The 23876-nt window shown below is 42.0% G+C and overlaps 1 protein-coding gene across 2 annotated transcripts in view; it reads left to right on the top strand.

Moving 5' to 3' along the window:
• The window catches only part of LOC118411623 (synaptotagmin-15-like), a 53484-nt gene extending 31344 nt beyond the window's left edge, over positions 1 to 22140 (top strand). For both annotated transcript variants that reach the window (XM_035814097.1, XM_035814098.1), the window contains 7 exons: positions 9944 to 10177; positions 15063 to 15221; positions 15977 to 16085; positions 17926 to 18087; positions 18520 to 18634; positions 19129 to 19333; positions 20600 to 22140. In XM_035814097.1, the coding sequence (XP_035669990.1) occupies positions 9944 to 10177; positions 15063 to 15221; positions 15977 to 16085; positions 17926 to 18087; positions 18520 to 18634; positions 19129 to 19333; positions 20600 to 20714 (1099 nt within the window). In that variant the 3' untranslated portion in view covers positions 20715 to 22140. The remainder of the gene's footprint in view (positions 1 to 9943; positions 10178 to 15062; positions 15222 to 15976; positions 16086 to 17925; positions 18088 to 18519; positions 18635 to 19128; positions 19334 to 20599) is intronic.
• The last annotated feature ends 1736 nt before the right edge of the window (positions 22141 to 23876 follow it).

Raw genomic sequence — 23876 nt, 5'->3', positions numbered from 1 at the left:
GTAACGTTACAAGTTTGTTCCTACATCAATAGTTTCACGTTACGTTACAAGTTTGTTCCAACATCAATAGTTTCACTTTACGTTACAAGTTTGTTCCTACATCAATAGTTTCACGTAACGTTACAAGTTTGTTCCAACATCAATAGTTTCACGTAACGTTACAAGTTTGTTCCTACATCAATAGTTTCACTTTACGTTACAAGTTTGTTCCTACATCAATAGTTTCACGTAACGTTACAAGTTTGTTCCTACATCAATAGTTTCACGTAACGTTACAAGTTTGTTCCTACATGTACATCAATAGTTTCACGTAACGTTACAAGTTTGTTCCTACATCAATAGTTTCACTTTACGTTACAAGTTTGTTCCTACATCAATAGTTTCACGTAACGTTACAAGTTTGTTCCTACATCTATAGTTTCACGTAACGTTACAAGTTTGTTCCTACATCAATAGTTTCACGTAACGTTACAAGTTTGTTCCTACATGTACATCAATAGTTTCACGTAACGTTACAAGTTTGTTCCTACATCAATAGTTTCACTTTACGTTACAAGTTTGTTCCTACATCAATAGTTTCACGTAACGTTACAAGTTTGTTCCTACATCTATAGTTTAAGTGCCCTTGGTTAGCAGACCTTGACATCGCTCAGGAATCCAGAATGAAGCGATTTCCGTTTCCGGACTAAACCTAGTTAGGAGACCAGACGGTACGAAGTAGTATTGATCCTTCTTCCATGGGATACTGAACTTCGGACAACATCAAAACCTCACGTGTCTGAGGGTAAAGATTCAAAGTGCCAAAAGCTGACAGGGGGTGACGGGAAATGAGGACAACTACAGAGACATTATAATTATTATTGGCGCAAAGTGTGCTGTAGGTACAGAGGCACAAAGTGTGCTGTAGGTACAGAGGCACAAAGTGTGCTGTAGGAACAGAGAACTACAAACCATATTTGCCAAGGAGGTAGCTATAGGTCAGGAAGATTCACTCTCTTATGTCTGATATTTGGTACCTACGTGCAATGTATGTACATTTCCCAAAAATGTACATACATACAAATGTACATACATGTCCAAGAGGGACAAAGGTGAAGTCAGTGAATAACACGTTGCATTTGGTTAGGAATGATATTTGTTCTGCAGTTTATGATCTATTCCGACAAAAAACTACATCTACAATGTAGTTTTACCAGACAAATGATTGCGAGAGTTCAGGATTCAGCCGTCGGCATGGTTTCAGCATCATCGGGAAAGTGCGTTCAGTTTGACAAACATCAGTGCATCATCTGTCCAATCATTGTGCCGTATCTGGCGTGCATCAAATTAGGTCTGTCTGTGTCCAGTCATTAGATTCATTAGTGTCTAAATCTGGGCAAGCATACGCTGTGCGTGAACGATGCCAATAGTGATAGTGTTGGTGTCATTAGAGACAAGAGACGGCCGTCTCCACTCTAACACACATAGACACACGCACACGCGCGCGCACACACACACACACACACACACACACACACACACACACACACACACACGTGCTCTTGAAGCTGTCACAATCCTACCAACAGTATGTCTTGTCTACACCAAACTTCTCTGTAGGCTTGGAAAATGGTAGAAATTCGCCGAACAGAAAGGGTAATTGCCTGTGTGAAGACCAATATTTGGCTAATTATAAACTCCCTTGCTTGCTATAATCCCAACTTTTACCATTTTCCCATCCGCAGGGAAGTTCGCTGGATGATCTAACTCAAAGCAAACTGTCTATTTGTGAGGCTTCCAATACGAAAAACGATTGCCATTTTAGTACACCACTCAAAACCATAAGGGCTGTATTAGATAAGACGAGAACTTGAAGAAATTACATCTCCCCCTTTTCCAGTCCATGTATCTCATCGACGCCATCTTGAAAATCTGACACCGAAAAGAAGGAAACAGTGACGTTGTTACAGTGAATTAAAGTGGTGTACCATATCGTCAGGGGTTCTTTTAATTTCCCGAACGCCTGAGCTCAAACAAGGATAATGGGCTACTCCGCAGGTGTATAGAATCAGGGAGGGAGCCCAGAGTTTCAACTTACCGGACGCAGTGTTGTTCTTAATCAGTGGGTGGACGCTTGTTAACGTTACGTGAGCAATCGGCGTACCCCAGGGAGTAAAGGAGGGGGTGAGACGCTGCTGAGAGAACGTGCAATCATTACATAGATGTTTGACGTAGTAGTGTTGGTCATGAATAGGCAACGTTGTCGTGTACGAGGGGCGTGCAATAAGTAATGGTCCTGACCCACTTCCAGTTGTCTGATCTAAATGAAATTTTGTATGTGTAATAATTCATATCTCTATGGGTTATGTTGCAAAAGACAGCTCTGAACTAATTGTGGTTTCTGATTTACTGGTGTTTGAACTTAGTCAGGTGCGAAATGGACCAGGTGTGAAATGGAACCAGTTGAGTGTCGCGCAGTGATCCGGTTTTTGTATTTGAAAGGACGCACACCAAAGAAGACTTTTGATGAAATAAATGGAACTTATGGTGATGATGCCCCATCATATGACCTTGTAAAACGCTGGCATCCTGAATTCAAACGTGGCTGGAAGTCTGTGGAAACAGCTCCCAGACCTGGTCGTCCCTCTTGTGCCATTGATGAGGCATCAGTTGGAGGACCAACCTGGGGTGTCCTACAAAATCGGTGTCCAGAGCTGCATCAAACGATGGGAGAAATGCATAACTCTGGGTGATTCCTATGAAGAGAAAGACTAATAACTGTGCCAAGTTTCATTAATCTCCTGCTATGGGAAATGGGTCAGGACCATTACTAATTGCACGCCCCTCGTATGGTCATGAACATTTCGAAAGTGCATCATTAACAATTGGATTTACATATACTCCTAAAATATCTTACTGGCTCCTGAGATGAATACAAAAACTGATCTATACATACATATACATTCACATCATACATAGCTTTGTATAAGTCACGTGAACACGCAGAAATTGTTTTCTTGAATTGAATATGCCTCCAAGCAATTCACTGTTATACGGCCGATAGATAAGTGACTTAAAATTGGGAGTCGTCCACGCAGGTTCTTTTTAAGGGGTCAGTAATATTTGCAAGAACTCTCCATGCGAACTATTAAAGTTTATCGTTGTATATCATCTTTAACACGAGATGTTAGATGTAGCGAAGAACCTACTATATACACCATTAATCCGGACACGCGTCAGCGGTTAAAACACACCACATGTGACGACCCAGACGATTGGCAAAACCCGCGTGTGTTCATATGGCGCCATCAGGTATGGCGAAGCGGAATCAGGCGTGCATGTTATAACACCAAACTTTCACCCAGATATATACACTGTCAACTTTCACCCAGATATGTGTTCCAAGTGCCATATTCAGAAAAATCAAATACGTTCAATTACAATTTGGGAGGAGATAACGGTTACATATTCTCCAGGTAGATGTTGGGTCGCCGATATAGTAACGTTAGTGATAGTAGTCTAGATTTTTACCGACGTGCTCTCCAGCGAGCAGGTAAAAATCCAGACTATTAATACTGCCTTATACTACAGATATTCACATACATCAAACTCTGTCTTTGTCTACAATGGCCACTCCTCGCTGACAGAAGGAGAGATGCACGTCTAATCACTTTCTATAAAATTGTGAATGGCATCATAAACATATCCCCAACCCAGTATCTTAAACCAGCCCAACGCAGAACCAGAGGAAGTCACATGTTTAGATATCAGTTTATCACAGCTAAAAGAGACTGTTTTAAGTTTTCTTTTTTCCCTCGCACGGTTGTCGAGTGGAACAGACTGCCGGGGCACACTGCCCAGGCCCCGTCAGTCGAGGCCTTTAAGGCCGGTTTGGCTGCCTTGCCCTAATACGCAAGCCACCCCCCCCCCCCCCCCTCAGCGACACCCCAGTGGGTTTTTTAGAGGGTAACGAAGACGAAGACTGTCAAGACCTTAGAAACAGTAGAATCGAGCAAATTGCACTTAGCTAAACATCATCTATCTTGACATGTACTTAGCGTGTAAAGGCTAAAGCACATAAACGTACGAAAAGGGTTTTTCATCTGTTATTATATAGAAAGAAGTGTTTATACGGGGAATACATCCATAGACAAGAAAGACAGGTTGTATTTTCATCACAAGTTACTAATCCATTATGCATAAACGGAACCTAGCTACAGCAAAGCTACACCAACGCGCATGGGGCTTAGAGCAAATATTTGGAGTACCATTAGGCCGCGATTCTATCAGTTTTAGCACGGCTTTGTCATTAATGGGACATTACAGGAAATTGAGATATGGTTTATTATAGAGAATACGTGAAACTCAGATTTGGAAAGTCTATGGGCCAAAGTGAAAAGTTGTAAATGTTTGCGAATGTTGGCTTTATCAAATGTGCTGCCACTGATTGACTAATTTATGAACTCGTTGTATAAATGCTGCCAAGACGATACATTTGAATTATAGACAAAAACTATGGTGCGTTGTTTATTTTTTGTTTGAATGTTGAAAAATTAGAATAAGCCATCAAATGCGTTGCCTTGGTTCTGTAAGGGTACACAGGTCATCTTTATTTTTCATCTGCGCAACAGTTGGTTGTCGGGCCTGACAAAAATCAGCTAGCTAATGGGCTACTCTGATTCAGAATAAAGAGGTAAATGATACCACGAGTACCAACTTCACAGCAATCAGTACTTCCATTGGCTCTTCATACGGTGTGTCACCGGAAATACACGAGTAGGAGCTATATTCTCGAAACACTTTACTCCTGACTGTTGTTCGAACCAAAGAAAGCGAGATTTGACAACACGGAAGCGAAAGCATTGGCTATCGGTGATGCATATCCATCTACTATATGTATTTTCTGTATGCATTTTCTGATATGTTGAAATAGAGGGCACTTGTTAACTGATGTGACTTCCTCCTGACCACAAAAACTCCCTACCAGTAGTGATTCCAGTCGCACCATGGTGAGCTAATGATTGATACCATGGTCGCACCCCTGAAAAATGTACAAATTACAATATGAAAATACAGATTGGTGCAAAGGACGAAATCTGAGTCACAACACACGGCGCCAGACGGAGTTCTGGAAATCAGATACACCACGATCCAAGTTTGCAGTGACGTTTAGAGGACTTAGGATAGCATCACTGACCCAGATAACTTCTAAAGCTGCCAATAAATCACCTGGCGGAGTAAATCCCCTCAGCATTAGAGGCGATGTTTTCTTACTTCAGCAACGCTACGTTTGCTTCTCCCGGTGAAAGGATGAGGACATGATAGAACTGAGGGGAACGAGCTCAGGATAGATCTGATAAAGCAGTCGATTTATGGACTTTGAAAACAAGTCGTACATGGGATTATGATAGGAGAGTGAGGTACTCGTTATTCATGTCTTCAGCCGGGCCGTGATAAAGTACGATAGGGCGCTCCGGGACGGTGATAACTTAGGTTATATATATTATAAATATATCACCACATGAAGTCCTACTTTACCTTTCGCCAACGGGCTTGAATAGAATAATGCCAAAGCACATCGCGTGCGCCGAATGAATATGGCGTTGTCTGAAATTTGAACACCTGATGAGCTGATGTCGTTACAGTTTTTGTTCCAGGACAATATTTTCTTCACCTCTGGTTTACCTGGCACTGAAACGTGTGTTTTCCCGGATGTGCCTACCCGCCGTCGGGCTGGTGCCTCGAGTGATGTGGAATATACCGTGATACTTTCCAATCTCATCTTCGGTTGTTTATTCTGTCCACCCACCATTGGAATTTGTCAATTTTGATTTGTCTATTGGTGGTGGGATTAAAGACTGAAGCAATCATCTTTAGTACGCCACCTGACTCCCTGTGTGGGTAATTATGACTGTAGGTAAGGGGTAAAATGAGATTGGTTGTTTGTGTGATGAATGTTTCTCCATTTCCGCCATTGTTCCTGTGGCTAGTAATTAATGAATGAATGAATGAAAGACCTTTATTGTACATTCATGCCTCGACGGGCTAGGTACAGGTCACTGATAACAGACATAACAGACATATGCAGGGACAACAAGATACAATTTAACTAATTGAAGGTACTAAGCTAACAGGATGGTCGACATCTTCTCGCTTCTTTGTACAGGTGTAGATATAGGAACAAATAATGTTTAATATACAGGGTTTATCTAGGCGCATCAAAAATAGAAAAAAAATTATCCGTTACATTAAGATGTTCAAAATATGGAAACTCTTTTCTGATATATTCATCAAGCACCATCCGTTCCTTATGGTACAATTTACAGTGTAAAATAAAATTAATAAGGGTAACGTTACTACTAGCAGGGGTGGATCACGTGACCGATGAGCTGGTAGCTGACGGAAAGACAGGCATCGCCTCAAGACTGCCCGCAAAATCTCGTTACTGATTCATAAACTGTCCGGGTTGATATACGACTGTTTTGATGTGTTATTGCGTTACTTTAGAATTGGAATCCGAGTGTACAACGTTATACAAGTTAAGCTAGTGTGGAACTGATTTTAATCCAATATCAGCACTGCATCCTGCCTGTAATGCCTCGTTCCGATTTTAATGAAATGAATAACAAGAAACAAGAGTTCAGAGACCTTATATCTCCATAAAATATTCTCACTATGCAAATGAATGCAACATTAACATAATCTATGCTTGGTTAGGTACACATTTGAACAACTTACACCCGTCACAATGTTGATAGTCAAACCATTTACTACTTAGAAGAATAATTGCACTTTTGCACTAATTATGTGCATAACTTGTATCTTTCACGTGCCACAAACCACACATGGTGCACGTATTTGAGTCCTATGATAAAAAAAACGGCAAATATTGATTCTTCTCATTAGATATGTAAATTTATTCCCAATTTGCATAGTTTGCACTTTACCATGTACATCTCTGTCTTAGCTACCTACATATCAGATATCCTGGAAATCCGTCGTTTCTTTGTTCAGATTTTGACAAAAGCGCCATTGCAGTTACAGAGCAAGCTGCCAGAGGGACCCAAACATACACCACTTCTTCCTTACGTCACAAGCTATTGGCCACCAAGAAATCAAGACCATTGGACGTCCAGGTCAAAATATAAAACAAAAGTTCTGCTGCAGTACCAAAGTCACATACCAGGGGGCCCAATATCGACCTTGATTACGACCTCGTAATCCATCCAGAGGTTCTTGAGTTATGCTGACTAAAATATTTCTGAAACACAAACACACATACAGACAGACACACAGACCGCCCAAAACAATTTTATCATGGACATAATGAAAATATGCACGACATATTTAAGGCGAAATGTATTTGATCTTCCTTACCAGTTTTAAAGTATACACACAGTTATTAGCTATAGCGTTTAAAGTATATTAGCCCTCGAGCACGGTTTTGCAATAAAGCTATTAAAAATCATTTTTCCTTTTAGATAGACAAGTGTGTCTTACTATCATTTATCATAGCTCTTTGCTGTTAGGAACAATATTCTTTCCGCGCATGGTTAGAGCACATCTCCTTTCTGAGCACAAACCTCGGATATCATATTACGAACTCCGCAACATATTCTCTACACCAAGCTGTTGAATATTTCTGATTATGAAGACGAAAATTCTATAAGCAACGCCGTTTAAATGTCTATCGGGCTGTAATAGATAGTGTGTCTGTGGACGGAGGCTCACCCTAAATGACCCCTTCTATTGAAGGTGTTTACGGGCGAGCGCACCTTCTTTTGATGCTCCCTTCTTTGGCGCATTATCGCTGTAAAATAGCGTTTTTACCCTACAGCAATTTGGAAATTTCGTGCATATCAGCATTCTGCAGTCGAGACGCTAGAAGGAATGATAAGACACCAGACGACTCTTCCCCTCAAATAAACCTGCTTGATAAAAGTAACCCATAAAGGGCCTACCTCACGGACCGGAGGCACTCTGGAGGCACTGTTGATTTCGATATCGTGCCTCCATCTTGCCATCACCATGCCGGCAACAACACGCAAATACCAGTTTCATTTGTTTTATGTTCTGTTAGCTATATTGTACCGAGTATTCATAAGTAAGTATCAAATGTGAACATCCTTTCATCACTACAAATCTGTTACCAACTAATCATTTTACATTGGTGAACAATCTACAGGGAATAAACTGCAAAGTACCTCAGCAGTACCTCAACAGTACCTCAGTGTACTACTAATAGGGTCTTTACGTCATTTTATTTCCTGTAAGAGTATTTTGATTAAGATTGGACATATGGCTCATGATATGTTACCTATGTTGTTTCAAGTATCATAAGTGAAGATCCTTTTATATTTCCAAATCTCTTTTTGATGCATGTTAATAATTTTTGATAAAATAACGCTGCTGCGATAACCAACAAGAATGATTTCGTCTCAATTGTGGTAGCGCTACATAGTGCTTTGCAAAATAATGCCAATGTCACTTATTTCAATTATCTTTCTGCTTTATGTTATTGCAAACATGGCATCAAAGTACGGTACAAAGGGAAGTGTTCGCGGTCACGGGTCTTTATATTCGCGTTTTACGGTGACCTCTTCCAATTGTTTGTCTTCACCGCGAACTAAAAACCACCGCGAACGTTTTTCCCTTTTACAATGAAACCCTGCATGCGGCAGTTTCAACAGCGAACTCAAAACCAAACGCTTCATTTTCTTCCGCGAAATCAAAACCCGGCAAACATTTCTCCTTCTACCGTAACTCAATTAGATGGAGAGAAGCGGAAGAGACAAGATCAGAAGAGAGAAAGTCGTGGTAACCAGTGATGTAGCTCTTATATCACGCCCTGGATACAGCACACACAGACGACAAAACAAAACCGTGGGGCGATGTTTGAAGTGGTTTACGTCTGTGGTGTGGATGTGTAATAGTACGCTGACATTTACACCAGGTTTAATTACTAAGCAACAGGGACCATACAACATCTCGTCTAATTCCTTTCCTGTGAAATATAAAGAACACACGGTTTTATTTAGCACATGGTATCCGTGTATTTAGCGATAAGTATACTGCATTAGTACATAAAGGTCCCTTAGGTCATTCTTGTATGAACCGGAAATGCGTCATAGTGTATTATTGAATACAGGAATAAAATTTTTGTATTGTTGTTTGTCATACTACATGTATGTTTTTTTATCGTTTTTATCGCTTCAAGGTTCGCGGTCTGTAATTTTGAAATTATATGCATCTTGTTTTATTTTCCTCACTTTTTCTGCACTAGATTTGTATATTTTTAGGATATTTCCTCTGTATACATTACAGGAAATATCCTAAAAATGTACTGATGCTGATTGGGTGAAACTTTTTCTGTTTTCTGTTAAAGAACAAACAACTGAAAGCAATTATGCAAAATTCGGATCGATAAAAGCGCTCCGGGAATCAGCCTTTTCATGCCCAGGGGCTGGAGGACTGGACTAATCCCAGTTTATTAAATCAGAGCGTTGCGTCCGTAAATAACTAGCTTTCGGGTCGGTGAGTAGAAAATGGATACCTTTGGTCACATAGGAACGTACAGAACGCTCGTGGGCTGCTAATCAACTACATTCTTTGGGGATTATGAATACGCTTTAAATCATATATTGCGAAGGTTTAAAAGGTTCTTGACAGAATGAAATTGGGTTGCATCTAGTTATCCTTGTCAAACAACTATTTTATTCATTACCTACGGGGGTTACCTCCGGCGGGGCACTGTTCCAGGTTATGTATGTGTGTGCCAAGCTACAACATCATTTTGACGGATATGTTATTATGTATGTTGTTAGTCGGTAAAGTCCCAATGTAACATAGCGATTCTAGCCCCTTTGCAATATTTCCGAGTGCTGCAGTATTACAGGCCGACACCCTATTCCTGAAAGTAGCGCGGTATAGCTTGTCTGAATGGCCCTTTATGTGTTCATTGCAGAAGTACCTCCTTGGACAACCTCGTTCCATTGCCAACGATGACCACATCCCCATCAGACAACCATGGGAACGAGATGATGGCGCGTGCCGCAGTTCCCATGGAGACCATCCCGTTCACAGTCCCCAACACCGAGAGGATTCAGCCGTCCGGACCTGGCGAACAAGTCAAACCCATCACCACAGCCTACAACTACCAGCAGCATTTCTTAGGACAACTACAGCCCGAGCTTTATAAGTGAGTAGTGAGATGTCGTTAACTTTTATTGAACCTTTGATACTGACCAAAATAACAACAATAGAAGGTTTTTGCGGTGGTGGATTGACTGTGGATGCAAGGGGCATGGCCCTTGAAACGATGAATGGATGTCCATTATTTGTGGTAGGTAAGTTACTGCAGGGGTGACTAATACCAAGCTCGAGAATGGGCCTTCTGGTGAATTTCCACGTTACTGCAGCGGGCACCTTGTGTTTGTTGGTTTGATTGTTGTCGGATAACTCGAGATGCTGTCGATGGATCGCCATGCAATATTTTAAAAAAAAATTTTACATGTTGAAAATTACATGAAAATTACATGAAAATATTGCAATTTGAAACCACCGCCGATGGACTTGATATTTCTAAAACAACGGATATAGATTACCCCAAGGATAAAGGTGAACTAGAGATACGCCAAAATGCGGAAGACAGTGCAAACAGTCTTAAGTCCTGTGCAAACAGTCTTAAAGTCTCAAAGTCGCACGTTTTTTTTTCCGAGAAATCAATTCTGAGAGCTCTCCGTGACCACCCTAATGACTTAGTGCTATCTCACTATTGCTCTCTTGGTTGCTGAGCCACATCCTGCTGTAACCACCAATTTACTGGCATCGATTTTGGAAGCACTCCCTGTAACATTAATGACCTCTGTTCCATTAGTGAGTACTTTGTCGCCGGTCCGTTATCAGAGAAAGCTGACATGCACGCACCCAGCCAACATCCCGGGTGCGATGAACGCGCCTGATTGCTATTGGATGGTGAAATTGGGGCATTTTCCACGACAGACAGGAACTTTTAGCGTGACACACATGGCACTTCAGGCGGCTGGTTCCGAACTTTAGTGCCATTTGGCAATCGCTGGGAGCTACTGAAGCGACGACTAGAAACCGTACACAGCTCTTGTATCATAACGTAGCGCGACAGAGTGGCATAATACTTGTCATGAAGTTGAAAGCAGACCACAATGAAGTCTTTTCTTTTGGTACAGCTATTGGAGAAATGCTTTGCTATATCTTTAAAACCGTGTCGGAGATGATCGTGCGTCATCAGGCAATATGGATTGGTCTATCTCTGTTCGTCCCCTAAGGATGTTTCTGTTGTCTTCCAATTTAATATACGCATGAACGATGTCTCCTTTTTCGAACCAGAAAGTCAGGCCGTGTCGACGCTAGTTAGTTTAAAGGAAGAATACAGGGCGTTCGGAGTCAATATGTTTCGCTACAACAGTTCGAAAAATGACCAATTACCCGACTTTACCATAGCACCATATACCGGCACGGACAGGGCAAAGTTATTCATACTGAGAGTCTATATAAAGTTTGTCTTTAGTTGGTTCATATATGCTACATATCAGCGCCATATCTTGATTAATGGAAACCGCTGCTATGACAAGTAATGATTAAGCAAAACCGCTGCTATGCCGCGTAATACTCGAGGGTTGCCTTACTCGAAACACTTTTTTTGTTCGAACTGCCTCAGGTCGAAGTACTATCGCCGCACACACATTCTTAGTGTACCCGAAGGCCACTTCAACTCCTGGGCGCAATAGATAACGAGCCCATCTGTCAAGTGCAACACGGTACGGCACCTGAAGACTTATGGGCCACTACCGTCGCCTCACCTACCGATTGGAGCTATTTCCCGTCAGCGGGAGTCCTTGATGTTCACTAGGGATGGCCTGAACTTGAGACGGCGCGACAGCGGGCCATCAATCATCAACATCGGCACGGCAGTCTCGTCTAACTCCGTTAACCCCGTCATGTAAAAGCATGTGTGTACTCCGACGCGGCTTGATCATCCCCGTCATCCGTAATTGTTGCGGGCAGCGCCGTAACGCTTCAGCCCATAACAATAACGGGCAGGGTTATTGAGTTCATCTCATCAAACGCTGCTCTCTCTCAGACACAAGTCGCTACAGTCCGGTGACGGTGAAATTGCAAACAAAGACAGTGATCAATTGTGGCATGCACTACAATATTGGATTATAAATTTGCTGCATATTTTTTTTATTTGTTGAGAGATATCACGTTTTTGGTTGCAATCTTATTGGAACATGTCGGTGTAGATGAGTACATTGCGGATTTCGATGACTTGGAGCTGTAGCCTGCGAAGTTTAATATACTTTAACATACTAGTCATCCTGGAATGCCCCTGCACCTCAACTGGCAGCAGCCGTATTATTAAAATCAAGCTCCTATTTTTTTTACTACTTGCCGGTTACCATGTAGCAAGACCTGAAGTTCACTTTAAGGTGGGACATGAAGGCCTCTCCAGTGTACGGGTTACATTGTGACTGCATCTCTTCTCTGTAAGTAAGAAACATCATGATTGAGACCAGCTCAACTAAGAGAGAGGACTAGCTGACCCAATAGGAGACTTCAAGACGAGGTTCAAGTTAGTTGATTACTGGTTATGGACCCTGATGTAATCCTGAGAAGGGCACCTCGATTGGGGCTGCATCAGTCTTCCGGAAAGGACGTAACTTGTGTTCGAGGACCGAGATGTGTCGTTCAAGTTGAAGGGAAAGGAAAGCAGCTCCTCTTGCAAAGATGTACCCTGCGGCTGTAGAAAATACCCCCCCCCCCTCTACATATAGCTATGTGCCACTATAGGCACTGCAATATTCTAAACGAATTCGAACGAACGAACGGCAATCTTTATTGGCAAAGCCGGATCAAATAAAGCAAAGGTGGGCATCGTTCTAGATCAGACCTTTGGGGACACAACATGAAAGTTTGACATGAAAGTGTATGTGTGAACAACACACGACTTTTTACAACTGGAGAGCCCAAATGAATTAGGGCAATCATTATAGATTGATTGAAGACCTTCACTGCACATTTTTGGCACACCGGGCTACGTACAGGTCACAACAGCACACGTTGAAGAGATTCAGTTAACAGATACAAAATGGATAAATTCAACTTCTCCTCGCTTTTCTGATATGGTGGAGATCACAGTGTCTTTATTCAGTGACCTGATAAAACTATTCACAGGAGTGGAGATCACATGTACAGTTGGAGGTTTCAAGGTCCTCAATTGACGGCCGTTTTACTAAGTGAAGGCTGAAAAGGCCTTTCCGTCGTTTCAGGATGTTGCAGACTTTGATTCCGCCGACGGATGGAAGATCAAAGATTCAAAGAATACATCATTACTGCTAGATGCCCTTGCGAAACGAACTTGCACACCTTGCCATGCGTAAAAATACAACTACCCTATTGCAAGGCCGTTAAAATTCGAATTCAAGACGTTGGATGTGTGTGTGTGTGTGTGTGTGTGTGTGTGTGTGTGTGTGTGTGTGTGTGTGTGTGTGTGTGTGCGCGCGCGTGTGTGTCTGTGCGTGTGTGTCTGTGCGTGTGTATGATGTTTTATCACGCATTGTTCTCAACAATAGCAGGAGAATGCGAATGAAGTAATGCGAAACTCCTGTGATCGTTTCTCATTTACTACCTTCTGACACGTATGGCAGCTGAAGGCGGGGTATTATGGACAGTCAGGAGATTGAAGCGCAAAAAGTCTCGCGGTGCCCTTCAGCGGCAAGGTTACGGTGGGGTGGTCTTACCTTTCTGCCTGCTATGATTGAGGCGCCCACCGCTGGGTATTGACTGGGCATTACGGATTCAGACCTCGCGCAGACAGTGTGCAATTGGGAAAAGCAAAGCTACTATACCTCCGCCGTTGGTACTCAATTAGCAAGGGGGAGTCCTTCTTAACGATCTAAGTAATAAGGTACAATAAAAGCTTTTAGAATGATTTTTATTCATCAGGCCCTTGACTTGACATTGGCATAGATAATGCGAACAACGGAACTACCTTCGAACATCTTTTTTTTTTCCAAATAGAATTCTGTGGCAAAGGTGGTGATCTGAAAAATGGATGAGCCACGTTCCGCCAACATCGGTGACTGATGGAGCTTTTTATGAGATTCGATAGAAGGAAAAAGGCGAGTGCATCGCTGGCTTTCGGCCGAGATACTTTGCTGGCCAAAATGTCTGGAGGATCAAACGCTTGTCGTGAATGGTGAGGATGTTGGTCACGGTGAAAGGCTTAGCAGTCACTACCGGTACTGCACCGAGAGTACTGCAGCTGTGCACCAATGGAGGCAACTGACCAGTGCCCTCAACCTTCATCAAAACCCCAGCTGGCAATGCTTCACAGACATAAGGATGGAACATAGTGTCTTACGGTTTCCGAGCGCATTAATGAGATAGCACCAACATGTAGGGGTGTCCCTGTAGTTCAGCTTGTAGCAAACTCACAGTTGAACTTGATTGCTGGGAGTTCGAATCCTGGGAAGAGAATTTCGGTTGGGACTTCGCCTGTCTTGCAACAGGGACGTGAAATACGTGTTCCGTGTTCGATGAGGTGCCTAGAGCAAGTTAAAAAGGGGATGGGTTAGCAACCTCCTCTGTAAAATGGTAACCAGGGAAACTTGCTCACCTATGTGCCACTAGGTACTACAAGGTGAACAACTTAACCAACATGTCTATACTCCGATTTTCTGCCACAACTACAACTTATAATACAAGACAGACACTACTACCATACAAACCGTTGTTTCACATGTGCAACCATAGCTGGCCAATGAACATTTGCCGAGCGCGTACAGAGCAGCAAACCACTTTAACACGTTACTTATTGAGTGTTACACACATTTCAAAGATTCAAGTCAGCCTTGAGAAACATGCCAGGTGGAAGAAGGGAATGAGCTCGGCGGCCAGGACGCAGTGGACAACGAAACTCTGTCACTACGGCCTCAGAAAGGCTACGGGACCTTCTTTGCCTTACCCTTTCCGTGACACAGACGTATATCATTTGACCTTCATCTCCATAACACGATTTGCATATTTGTATGTTTTTGTCTCAGGTACACAGATGAAGACGATGAGACAGAGAAGCACCTTCCCCCCAGCCCATCCGGAAGAATCTGGTTCTCCGTGGTGTTTGACGCCTCCGTGCAGACTCTAACCGTGTCTATTCTCAAAGTCAAACACCTCCCCCCGCGAGACAAGAACAACGCCAGCAGGTGATAGACTTTTACCATTTACCTCCACTCACGGCAAAATAAGGTACATTGAGAGCCACGCCAATGTTCTGGCTCACATTTACTGGGTTGTGGTGATACATGTGAGCAGTGAGATGTGGACCCAGTATGGAATAAGAAAGGATGATTTACTTCCGTGGAATGGGCAAAAATATATGTCCTTGCTGAGCGGTGGCACAAGCGAAGGAAAGAGCAACGCTAGACTTTCTACATTACGTCTTTGATAGTCTTTAGGGTTTGAGGACATCGTGAATTCAGGTCTCGCACAAGCTAAGCAGAAGGCAACCAGAAACGAGCAAAGCTACCTTCCATTGCTGGTGGGTGGAAAGGGCGAACACCCCTTTTAAGGACAGAAATTCGCAGTTTGATTTTTTGAAAGGTATAGTAGTGGACCTGACATTGACCTCAATAAGACTCACCTTCAAACTTCGCCTTTACAAAAACAGCGAAACCCTCTAAAAAAATGAAGGATGTGTTTCAGTTAACTTTAGTCACTGATGAAAATTTTTATGAGATTTGGTGGAGTGAAAAGAAGATGTATCGGTAACATCTGGCCGTGATGCTTTGCCAGAATACTAGTACATCATTAATTCCGTAATATTATGTTTGTAAAACATTCTACTAACGCATATTGTGCTGTTTAGTACAAACCTAATGTGATACGCCATGAGGCGGTTTATTGGGTATGAAATGTAATACAAACAAACAAACAAACGGTTTTTCCGTCTGCTCCCCAGAGACACGTTTGTCCGCGTGTACCTTCTTCCTGATGAACGGATGTCTCAGCAGTCCAAGGTGCGCAGGAAAACGCTCAACCCTCGCTTCAACGAAACCTTCGTCTTTCAGGTGAGCTGAAAATGTGTCTTAGATATCTAGTATCTCATTAGAAGCTGCGGCACGGACGGCGTCGCTGCGGACTCAGATCACTCGTGAAATCCGTTGAGTGCTCGGTCAGATAGCACTCAACGGATTTCACTAAACACAACCATATCATTTACAATAGCACGGATAATGCTGGGAATCTCAACATAGGCGTTAACTTATACATGTACGTAACGTATACGTGATATTTTTTGTGTATGACTTAGCAATTACGGTTTTAGCTAGGGAACCGTTTGTCATGTATGCAATATGAGGATGAACCTGCGTCACAAATTCACATACACGTAACATCCCAAATAATATCAAAGACCATTTGTGAACTATCCATATGTTATTGTTAAGAGTCTTGGTCCTAACGGCAGTACGTGAAGCTGTGGTCCACAGTTCATTGCCTTTGATTAGAAATAATGGAATTCACCTGTTACATTGCATTAGCGAATGTTGAATATAGCAAAAGAGTTTCCCTTTCGTTGTGAACATTACGAGATTAGCTCTTCAGTACCTCCCAAATACATTTAATTACATCTTTCTGCCTACCAACCGGTCCTGACCAAAACCATTATCTGAGTAGACCAGGGTGAACTTGAAATCTTATCCAGTATTTTTCATTCTCTTCAAATTCGATCATCCCTGATTCGCCTTGTGGTCTGCTGTAGTAGACCACATTCTGCTGGGTGACCCATTTTGAATTACCTCTAATGTTATTCATTGATTCGGAGAGCGATCACTACTCTTTGATTGAGTTTTTGGAACGATACCAAGGCGAAGCATCAGAGAAACCAAAAGACACGCCTGACGGCAAAAAATAATTAAACGGATGCAAAGAACACCTGTGAGCAGTCGACTGTGAACAAATGCTTGGTGGCTCAAATACATCAAAAAGTTTGGACTCCCATGTTGTACATGCCTTTTGAAGTATCGTCTTTGAAGTCACAAGGCAAGGATTAATCAAAGTTATCTTGTGCGTAGCAGAGTAGAAATTCCGACTGCTGCTCACCAGGTTAGGCCATGTTGATCTGATTATATTAGTGATGAATCTGGGAATCCAAACCAGGCCAGGGCGAACAAGAATAGTTTGACTCAAAAACATTTCACTCATTGTGAGATCTAAGTGGTTAGGAAGGTTGAACAAATGACTGAACACAAGGAGTAAGGTTGCTACGGCATAACGAACAATAAATTCTTTAATTATGCTATTTCAATTTCTTGACTTTGGTGTTCAATGACATCATTTCTCATTTTTCGATATTTGTTATGCGATTTACGGTATAGATTTGCTCATTTTGTTTTACACGATCTACGGTATGATCAAAACGCTTTGTGTGTGGAAACGGCCGAAAATTGATGCCCGCGCGGGTCATGGCGGACACCAGCCATATTTCTAATGACACGCCCTACATATAGCGTAGATAGACAAAAATTAATGGATATGATCACAAGTAAATCTAGCACACCTTTACCAAAGACAAACACATGTACTTTCAATCTACTTATGTCATGTCCAGACAACATATCTTCGTATTTAAGCCAATACATTTGTAATGCTCTAAAAAAGAGAGAATCTATTGTACAGTAACGGACCAACTTGTTAAACTTGCATATTACACTATGTCAATACGCCATTTATGTTCACATTTGTATACTATATATGTGTGTATGTAGTTATAGAACTTAGACGAGTATCATTGTATTAATTGACTTGTTACTGTTGCCTTACAATTGTACCATGTACAAATGTTGTGCAATAAAGTTCATCCATATAATGAAATCAACACGGACTCCTATTCTCGTTCCCAATCCCCAGGTCTCGGAAACAGAGGTACGAGAGCGCATGCTCAGACTGTCCGTGTACGACATGGACAGGAGACGGGTGCGTCACTCCCTGGGTCACGTGATCCTGCCGCTAACGGAGGTGGACCTGGCTAAGGACGAACTGATGTGGAGAGACCTGGAGGACGCTGCTCATGTGGGTCAGGATTCGTGTTTGGGTGGTATCTCAGGAGTGGGGCTTATAAACACTCTGAAAACCTAATTTACCAAGAGAAATTATGTTTTCGCGTCACATTTAAGAGCTGAGCTGTCATTTTCCCAAGCTACGAATGATGTCCACCTTTCAAAGCTAGATAATGCCCCACTTGCAGCATTAATCACCGGTTCTTTATGATAACAATAAAAAAGGTTTGCAAAGATCTAGATGCAATGATAAATCGAAAATATTGCCTCAATCTAGCAAATGTAAAAGTAATTGAGAATACAAGCAACACTTTTCGTGCTAGAAAGACTTTCTTCAGACAAAGGACCGGAATTTTGGAAACATAAAGAAACAGTAAGAGCTTTTGTCATGTTTGGTAGATTGTGATCAGTAATTGACCCTTAGTCTGTTTCTCCTTGTCTCCAGGCGTCCACAGTGGGTGAGCTGAACGTGTCCCTGTCCTATCTGCCGTCCATGGACAGGTTAAAGGTCGTCATATTACGCGCCAAAAATTTCAGAAGGTTGGAATTCGACGACACAGGTAAGAAACTGACAGCGAGAATATATTTTACAATGGGAAATGTTCGCGGCGTTTTTACATTGCCGTTTTATTAAACGATCGCGAATATTTTCCATAAAACCCTGTATGACAGTTTCAACCACGAAATTGTTTATTCTATCTATCTTTTTATTTCAGTGTTCTTTTACCAGGGTAAGCTCCCATCAGGGACTTACACTGCTTTTCATTGAGGCCCTGGACTTAACGTTAGAACAACCGCGAACGCTCCTTTTCAACACTGTCAATCAAATCCTCTCAAACATTTTCACTTTTACAATATTTACGCAATGTATGTTGTTGTTTTAACTTCTGAGAATATCACATTTTTGCACTCGCACTGTGCATCATGTGCAAGGAAAGGTTTAACCAATGTACTCCAAATTTATGTTTCAATGTTTTACCATATATCATGTTCTATGTTGAAATATCCATTTGTGCATTGCTGTAAGAGTGGTCTACTCTCTGCCTCTGTCCAGCCGTGTACGTGAAGGTACAGCTAATGCACGGTAGAAAACCCGTGAAGACGAAGAAAACATCTCCCCAGCAGGGCCACTGTGAGCAGGTGTACAACGAGTCCTTCTCCTTCACCGTCACCGCCAAACAGCTGGAGCAGACCAGCGTACAGGTCACCATCGTTGCCACGGGCAACGGCAGACTTAGTTCAGACGAGGAGTATGGCAGGTGTGTGACGTCATATAAAATACTACATTTTTGTAGTAGTCAATAATTAACGTTATTTATACACCATTCCAATAGGGCGGCGACCGCACTGCGACCTGAAATATGACAGAACACTCAACAAAAGTGATGAGTGTTTGTCATACTTTTACAAGTCAATGGTTATACTTTTGTACAATCAAATTGATGTCGTAGAGAGATCGCAGTGCAATCTCTGTCAAGTGGAACGGGGGCTTAAATCGTTAGACATGTTACTGAAAGACCTTAACATACAATAAATGTCTGTCAGCGCCTCGTTTCTTCAAATGGTATTCATGTCAGACGGGCGGACGAAATTTATTTTAAAACACAGACGTCTGGACATCCAATAAGTCTGTCTGGACATACAATAACAGTTCCCACCACGTCTACGTGTCCTAAATTCTGAACTGAGCTTGTTATTCTGAGATGGGATCATCTCTACCAAAAACGCCTGGAAGGCCAACATATTTGAATTCAGCCCGTCTTTTCGATCGCCACAAACCTCAGGGGAGAATACAGAGTGCTGTAGTACATAATCCCCAGACACAACAGGCAGTGATGTCGATGAGAAGTGTAGAACCCAATTCAAAGTGGTGAATCGTTACTAGTCCTAAGTGTGGCTAATGGTTATTGACTAAGTGTTGCCTAAGTCAGAACCATGGGAACCAGACATTACATGGCAATACGTGTTTAATATACGTTAAAACACACCCTTTATATTATGCACAGCTATGTCTGATGAGATGATGTAATGCGAAAGCTTCGTAAAGAAATACGATGAAGAAATTAAAGAAAGAGGAGAAGGGTAAAAGAGAGGGCAGAAAAATGAACAAGTAAGCATGAAAGGCAGAATGACAACTAGATGTTAAAGAGGTGAGCTCATTTACCAACACGTTGACGCCTGGATGCCACTAGCATGTGGTTACATGTTTACAAAATGTGCTCTAAATGTTAAAGTCTACAACAAGGCCACAGCATGGTTTTGCCTGGAGTCCAGCCTTATGTTGTTAGCTTTGGTCCGCTCCCAACGATCGCTACCCCACCAGAGTCAGATCGTACCCATATCTCATTTCGTTTTACTCGAGCCCGTTAAGAGCTAAAGAAACTGCTTTGTATGCAAGGTACATGTATGTATGTAAATTGTGTGCTTGTTTGCTCTCCATCATATCGATCAGATCCATATTTGAATGCGTATGGCAGAGGATGACGTCATGATAACCTGGTAACGTATTTTTCCTTACGTCATAGGTTTGTGCTGGGACCGTTCATGTTCGCCCGAGGGGAGGAGCTTCTCCACTGGCAGGAAATGCTGGCCGAACCTCGAAAGGTCATAACCAGATGGCACTCTCTGACGACATCGTGACGTCATGTGACGTCATCACTGGTCTCTTCAGACAACTTTTCAGAAGGCTACCTAAATCTAACAAAGAGATTTCCATTCATAGATAAGAGCATTCCCTCCGTTTAGTATCCGTTATAAGGGGGATGATATCGATACAAGTTCAGAAAGACATGAACTTTCGTAACTTATGCAGAACTAGACAGATACATGCTGATTATATCAGATAGAAGGAAGTGATAGAAGGAAGTACGGGAACCCTTTGGGCTCTTTCTAGACGCCAAGTTTTGTAGCAGATTTTGTATGTGCTTTAAATATACGCAAACCTCATCTAGATTTAGCCACTGACAGACATTTTTATCTGCAAGAGTTGGCAACTGTTCAAAATCAATACTATATGTATCAGCCGAAGTCGCTAATTGTTGGGATTGATAGCGTGGGCATGGAAATATGCGATCAAGACGATGTACTACAGGGTTAATTTGTGATACAGCATGAAGTATGCGGTACAGACTTGACTTCTGATGTATGTATTGATAATGATGTTTCCCTCTGGGTAGGCCATGTTGTTTATTGCGTAACAAGTATCTATTACACAAGTATTTATGATTAGAAAGTGTCCCATATTCTGTACGATATGCAGCCGTCAGAATTATGGTGCAGTTACCTGTCATCGTAGACTTAACCGTTTGTCGTGCACAGAATACCACCAAAAGAAATTTGCACCTGTCTTGTGGAAACGTAATTTTATAAGTGATTGTAGATCGGCAGCTCTAATAGGTCTTGCTACATGCCAAAGTTTACGTTTATATGTATATAGAGACTAATAAGATTTAATGTAACGTTTTACTTTTTTTTGGCTCGTGAGAGTCGTATCTAGCCTGGGTACCATCCTATTTCTACCGGGGCTCCGTACACTCACTTCCCTAAAGTATTTTTTAGGGGTAGCGAGTGTAAGGAGCCCCGGTAGAATACGGATGATACTCAGGCTAAGTCGTATCAGCGTCACATGCGAAATACTGAGATACAATTCAGTGTTATCTACATTAAGATTAAGATAAATGTAGCTCGGAAAACGCTAACCGGCGTCAACCACATTACATCTTTGGTAGACATAATAGCGATTATGCTAAACTGCAAACGAAAGTTAAAGCGATGAAAGTTAGCCATCCAGGTAATAAGATGCGCCAAATAGCCGTTACTCAACCTGATATTATTTTGGAAACGTTTTCAACCTGTGTGAGTAACTGCTATTTGGCGTGCAAGTTGTCTATCATATACGGCCACGGTTCAGACTCAGTTGCAAATGTAACGTGGCGGTTTTTTTTCTTACTAACAAAGACCAAAAGTTAGGGCGTTTACTGAGAAGTAAGAACATTAATTCATTTAAGGTCGATGGAATAGTTAAGTCAAACTAGATTGTGTTGTTACCATTCCTTTGATATTGGTGAAAAAAAAGTAATAAAAATCTGTACTCAAAAAAATGTTGTCATTATCTAATTAATTTTACGTTAAGCCTTTTGTCCTTGTGATAGATGCGTATGTTGATCAGACTTAGCCTGGGTACCATCCGGATAGTAGTTCGCTCCGTGACGTTTATTTTACACTTTAAACAGTCGCTTCTCTACGTCAGAAGCGAACTGCAACCCGGATGGTACCAATCAAGGCCATAGCTAGGAAGGATAGCAGCAGGGTTGAGACATTTTGGCATCCCTTATACAGTCAAAGGTATCCGTTTGTGCCCTAACTTTTCCCTTAGAAATACCACTGGAAAACGAAACATGCATATGCCATGATCAAACATCCGTGAAGAACAATCAGACCACAACTCTTTCAAATCGTATATCGTGATCATCATATCATATCACATCATCGGATAGGAGGCAGTTTGCCCGTGAAATCCGCTTCTAACGATTAGGCCACAGCAAGTAAATTTTATGGATGACATCCTTGCAGACTGCAAAAATAATGAGATAGGGCGAAAAAAAACAAGATGTGCAAAAAAAACAAGATGGCAATTTTTCAAAATAGACGTTGTAACAAGACTTGAAGTGACAAAAGATGGCATCACAGCCAACAAGGCATTCATTCCTGTATTTAAGAAGTGCACCAGTGTAGTTAAAGTGACACAAGTGTGGTAGACTAGTATCATAAACCATGTTGGCAACTTCACTCATAGCTTCCATAGTTGTGCCACTTTTACAACTAACTATCAAGTTGCACCTCTGCAACTACAGTCAATGCTACAGAGTCTCTAGTGTCAATTCTACATTCAATTATTAGGTTACAACACAACCTTTACCCATTTTCGTCTATCCGGCCTTCCCTTAAGAAGAAAAAAAATCTTGTTTTTTTTTCTAAAATCAGACGAAAATTAATGAGCGCGCGGATGTCATCCATAAAATTTACTTGCTGTGGCCTTACAATTAAAAACTAGTTTCCATTTTATTTAACAATTAACAATTAAAAACTAGTGTCCATTTTGTTCAACAAATAACAATTAAAAGCTAGAACCCAGAGTTTATGAAAAAAGACTGTAATAACAATATAGAGTTTATGTTGGGCTAGGCGTGTACTCAATGCCCAGGGGTTTCACAATCTTGAAAGAGTGTCCTCTGGTACGTCCATCAACATTGAATTTGAAAAGGCGGTTGGGGTCAATGCGGTCAAACCCCTTGACGAAATAGCTGTATCATGTCGCCTCTCTTACGGTGGTGTTCAAGGGTGGGGAGCCTGAGGCGGCGCAGTCTATCCTCGTAGCCGTAGGTAAGTTCACCAAAACCAGGTATAAGTCGCGTCGCCTTATGTTGTACTCTATCGAGCAGTTGCTGGTCACCTTTGAAGTGAGGACCCCAAATGACGTTGCCATACTCTAGTATAGGGCGAACCATGGTCTTGTACAATATGGGCACAGTTGTCTCATCGAGCCGTTGAAAACTCTTCCTGATTAGTCCCAGGGTTCGGAATGCCTTGCCGGCGGTGGTGGTACAATGCGCATGGAATTTCAGTTTTTGGTCGACAATTACACCCAGATCCCGCTCCTCACTGGTTTCTTCCAAGGTGAGGCCTTGCATCTCGTATTGTTGGCATGGGTTACCATACCCTATATGCATGCGTTTACATTTCGTGATGTTGACGCTGAGCTGCCAGTCCTTAGACCAATCTGCCAAATTGTCGATGTCTGCT

The sequence above is a fragment of the Branchiostoma floridae genome, chromosome 3, assembly GCF_000003815.2.
Source record: "Branchiostoma floridae strain S238N-H82 chromosome 3, Bfl_VNyyK, whole genome shotgun sequence".
Taxonomy (NCBI): Eukaryota; Metazoa; Chordata; class Leptocardii; order Amphioxiformes; family Branchiostomatidae; genus Branchiostoma; species Branchiostoma floridae.
Note: the sequence above shows the minus strand (reverse complement) of the source record. Positions and strands in the feature narration are given on the sequence as shown.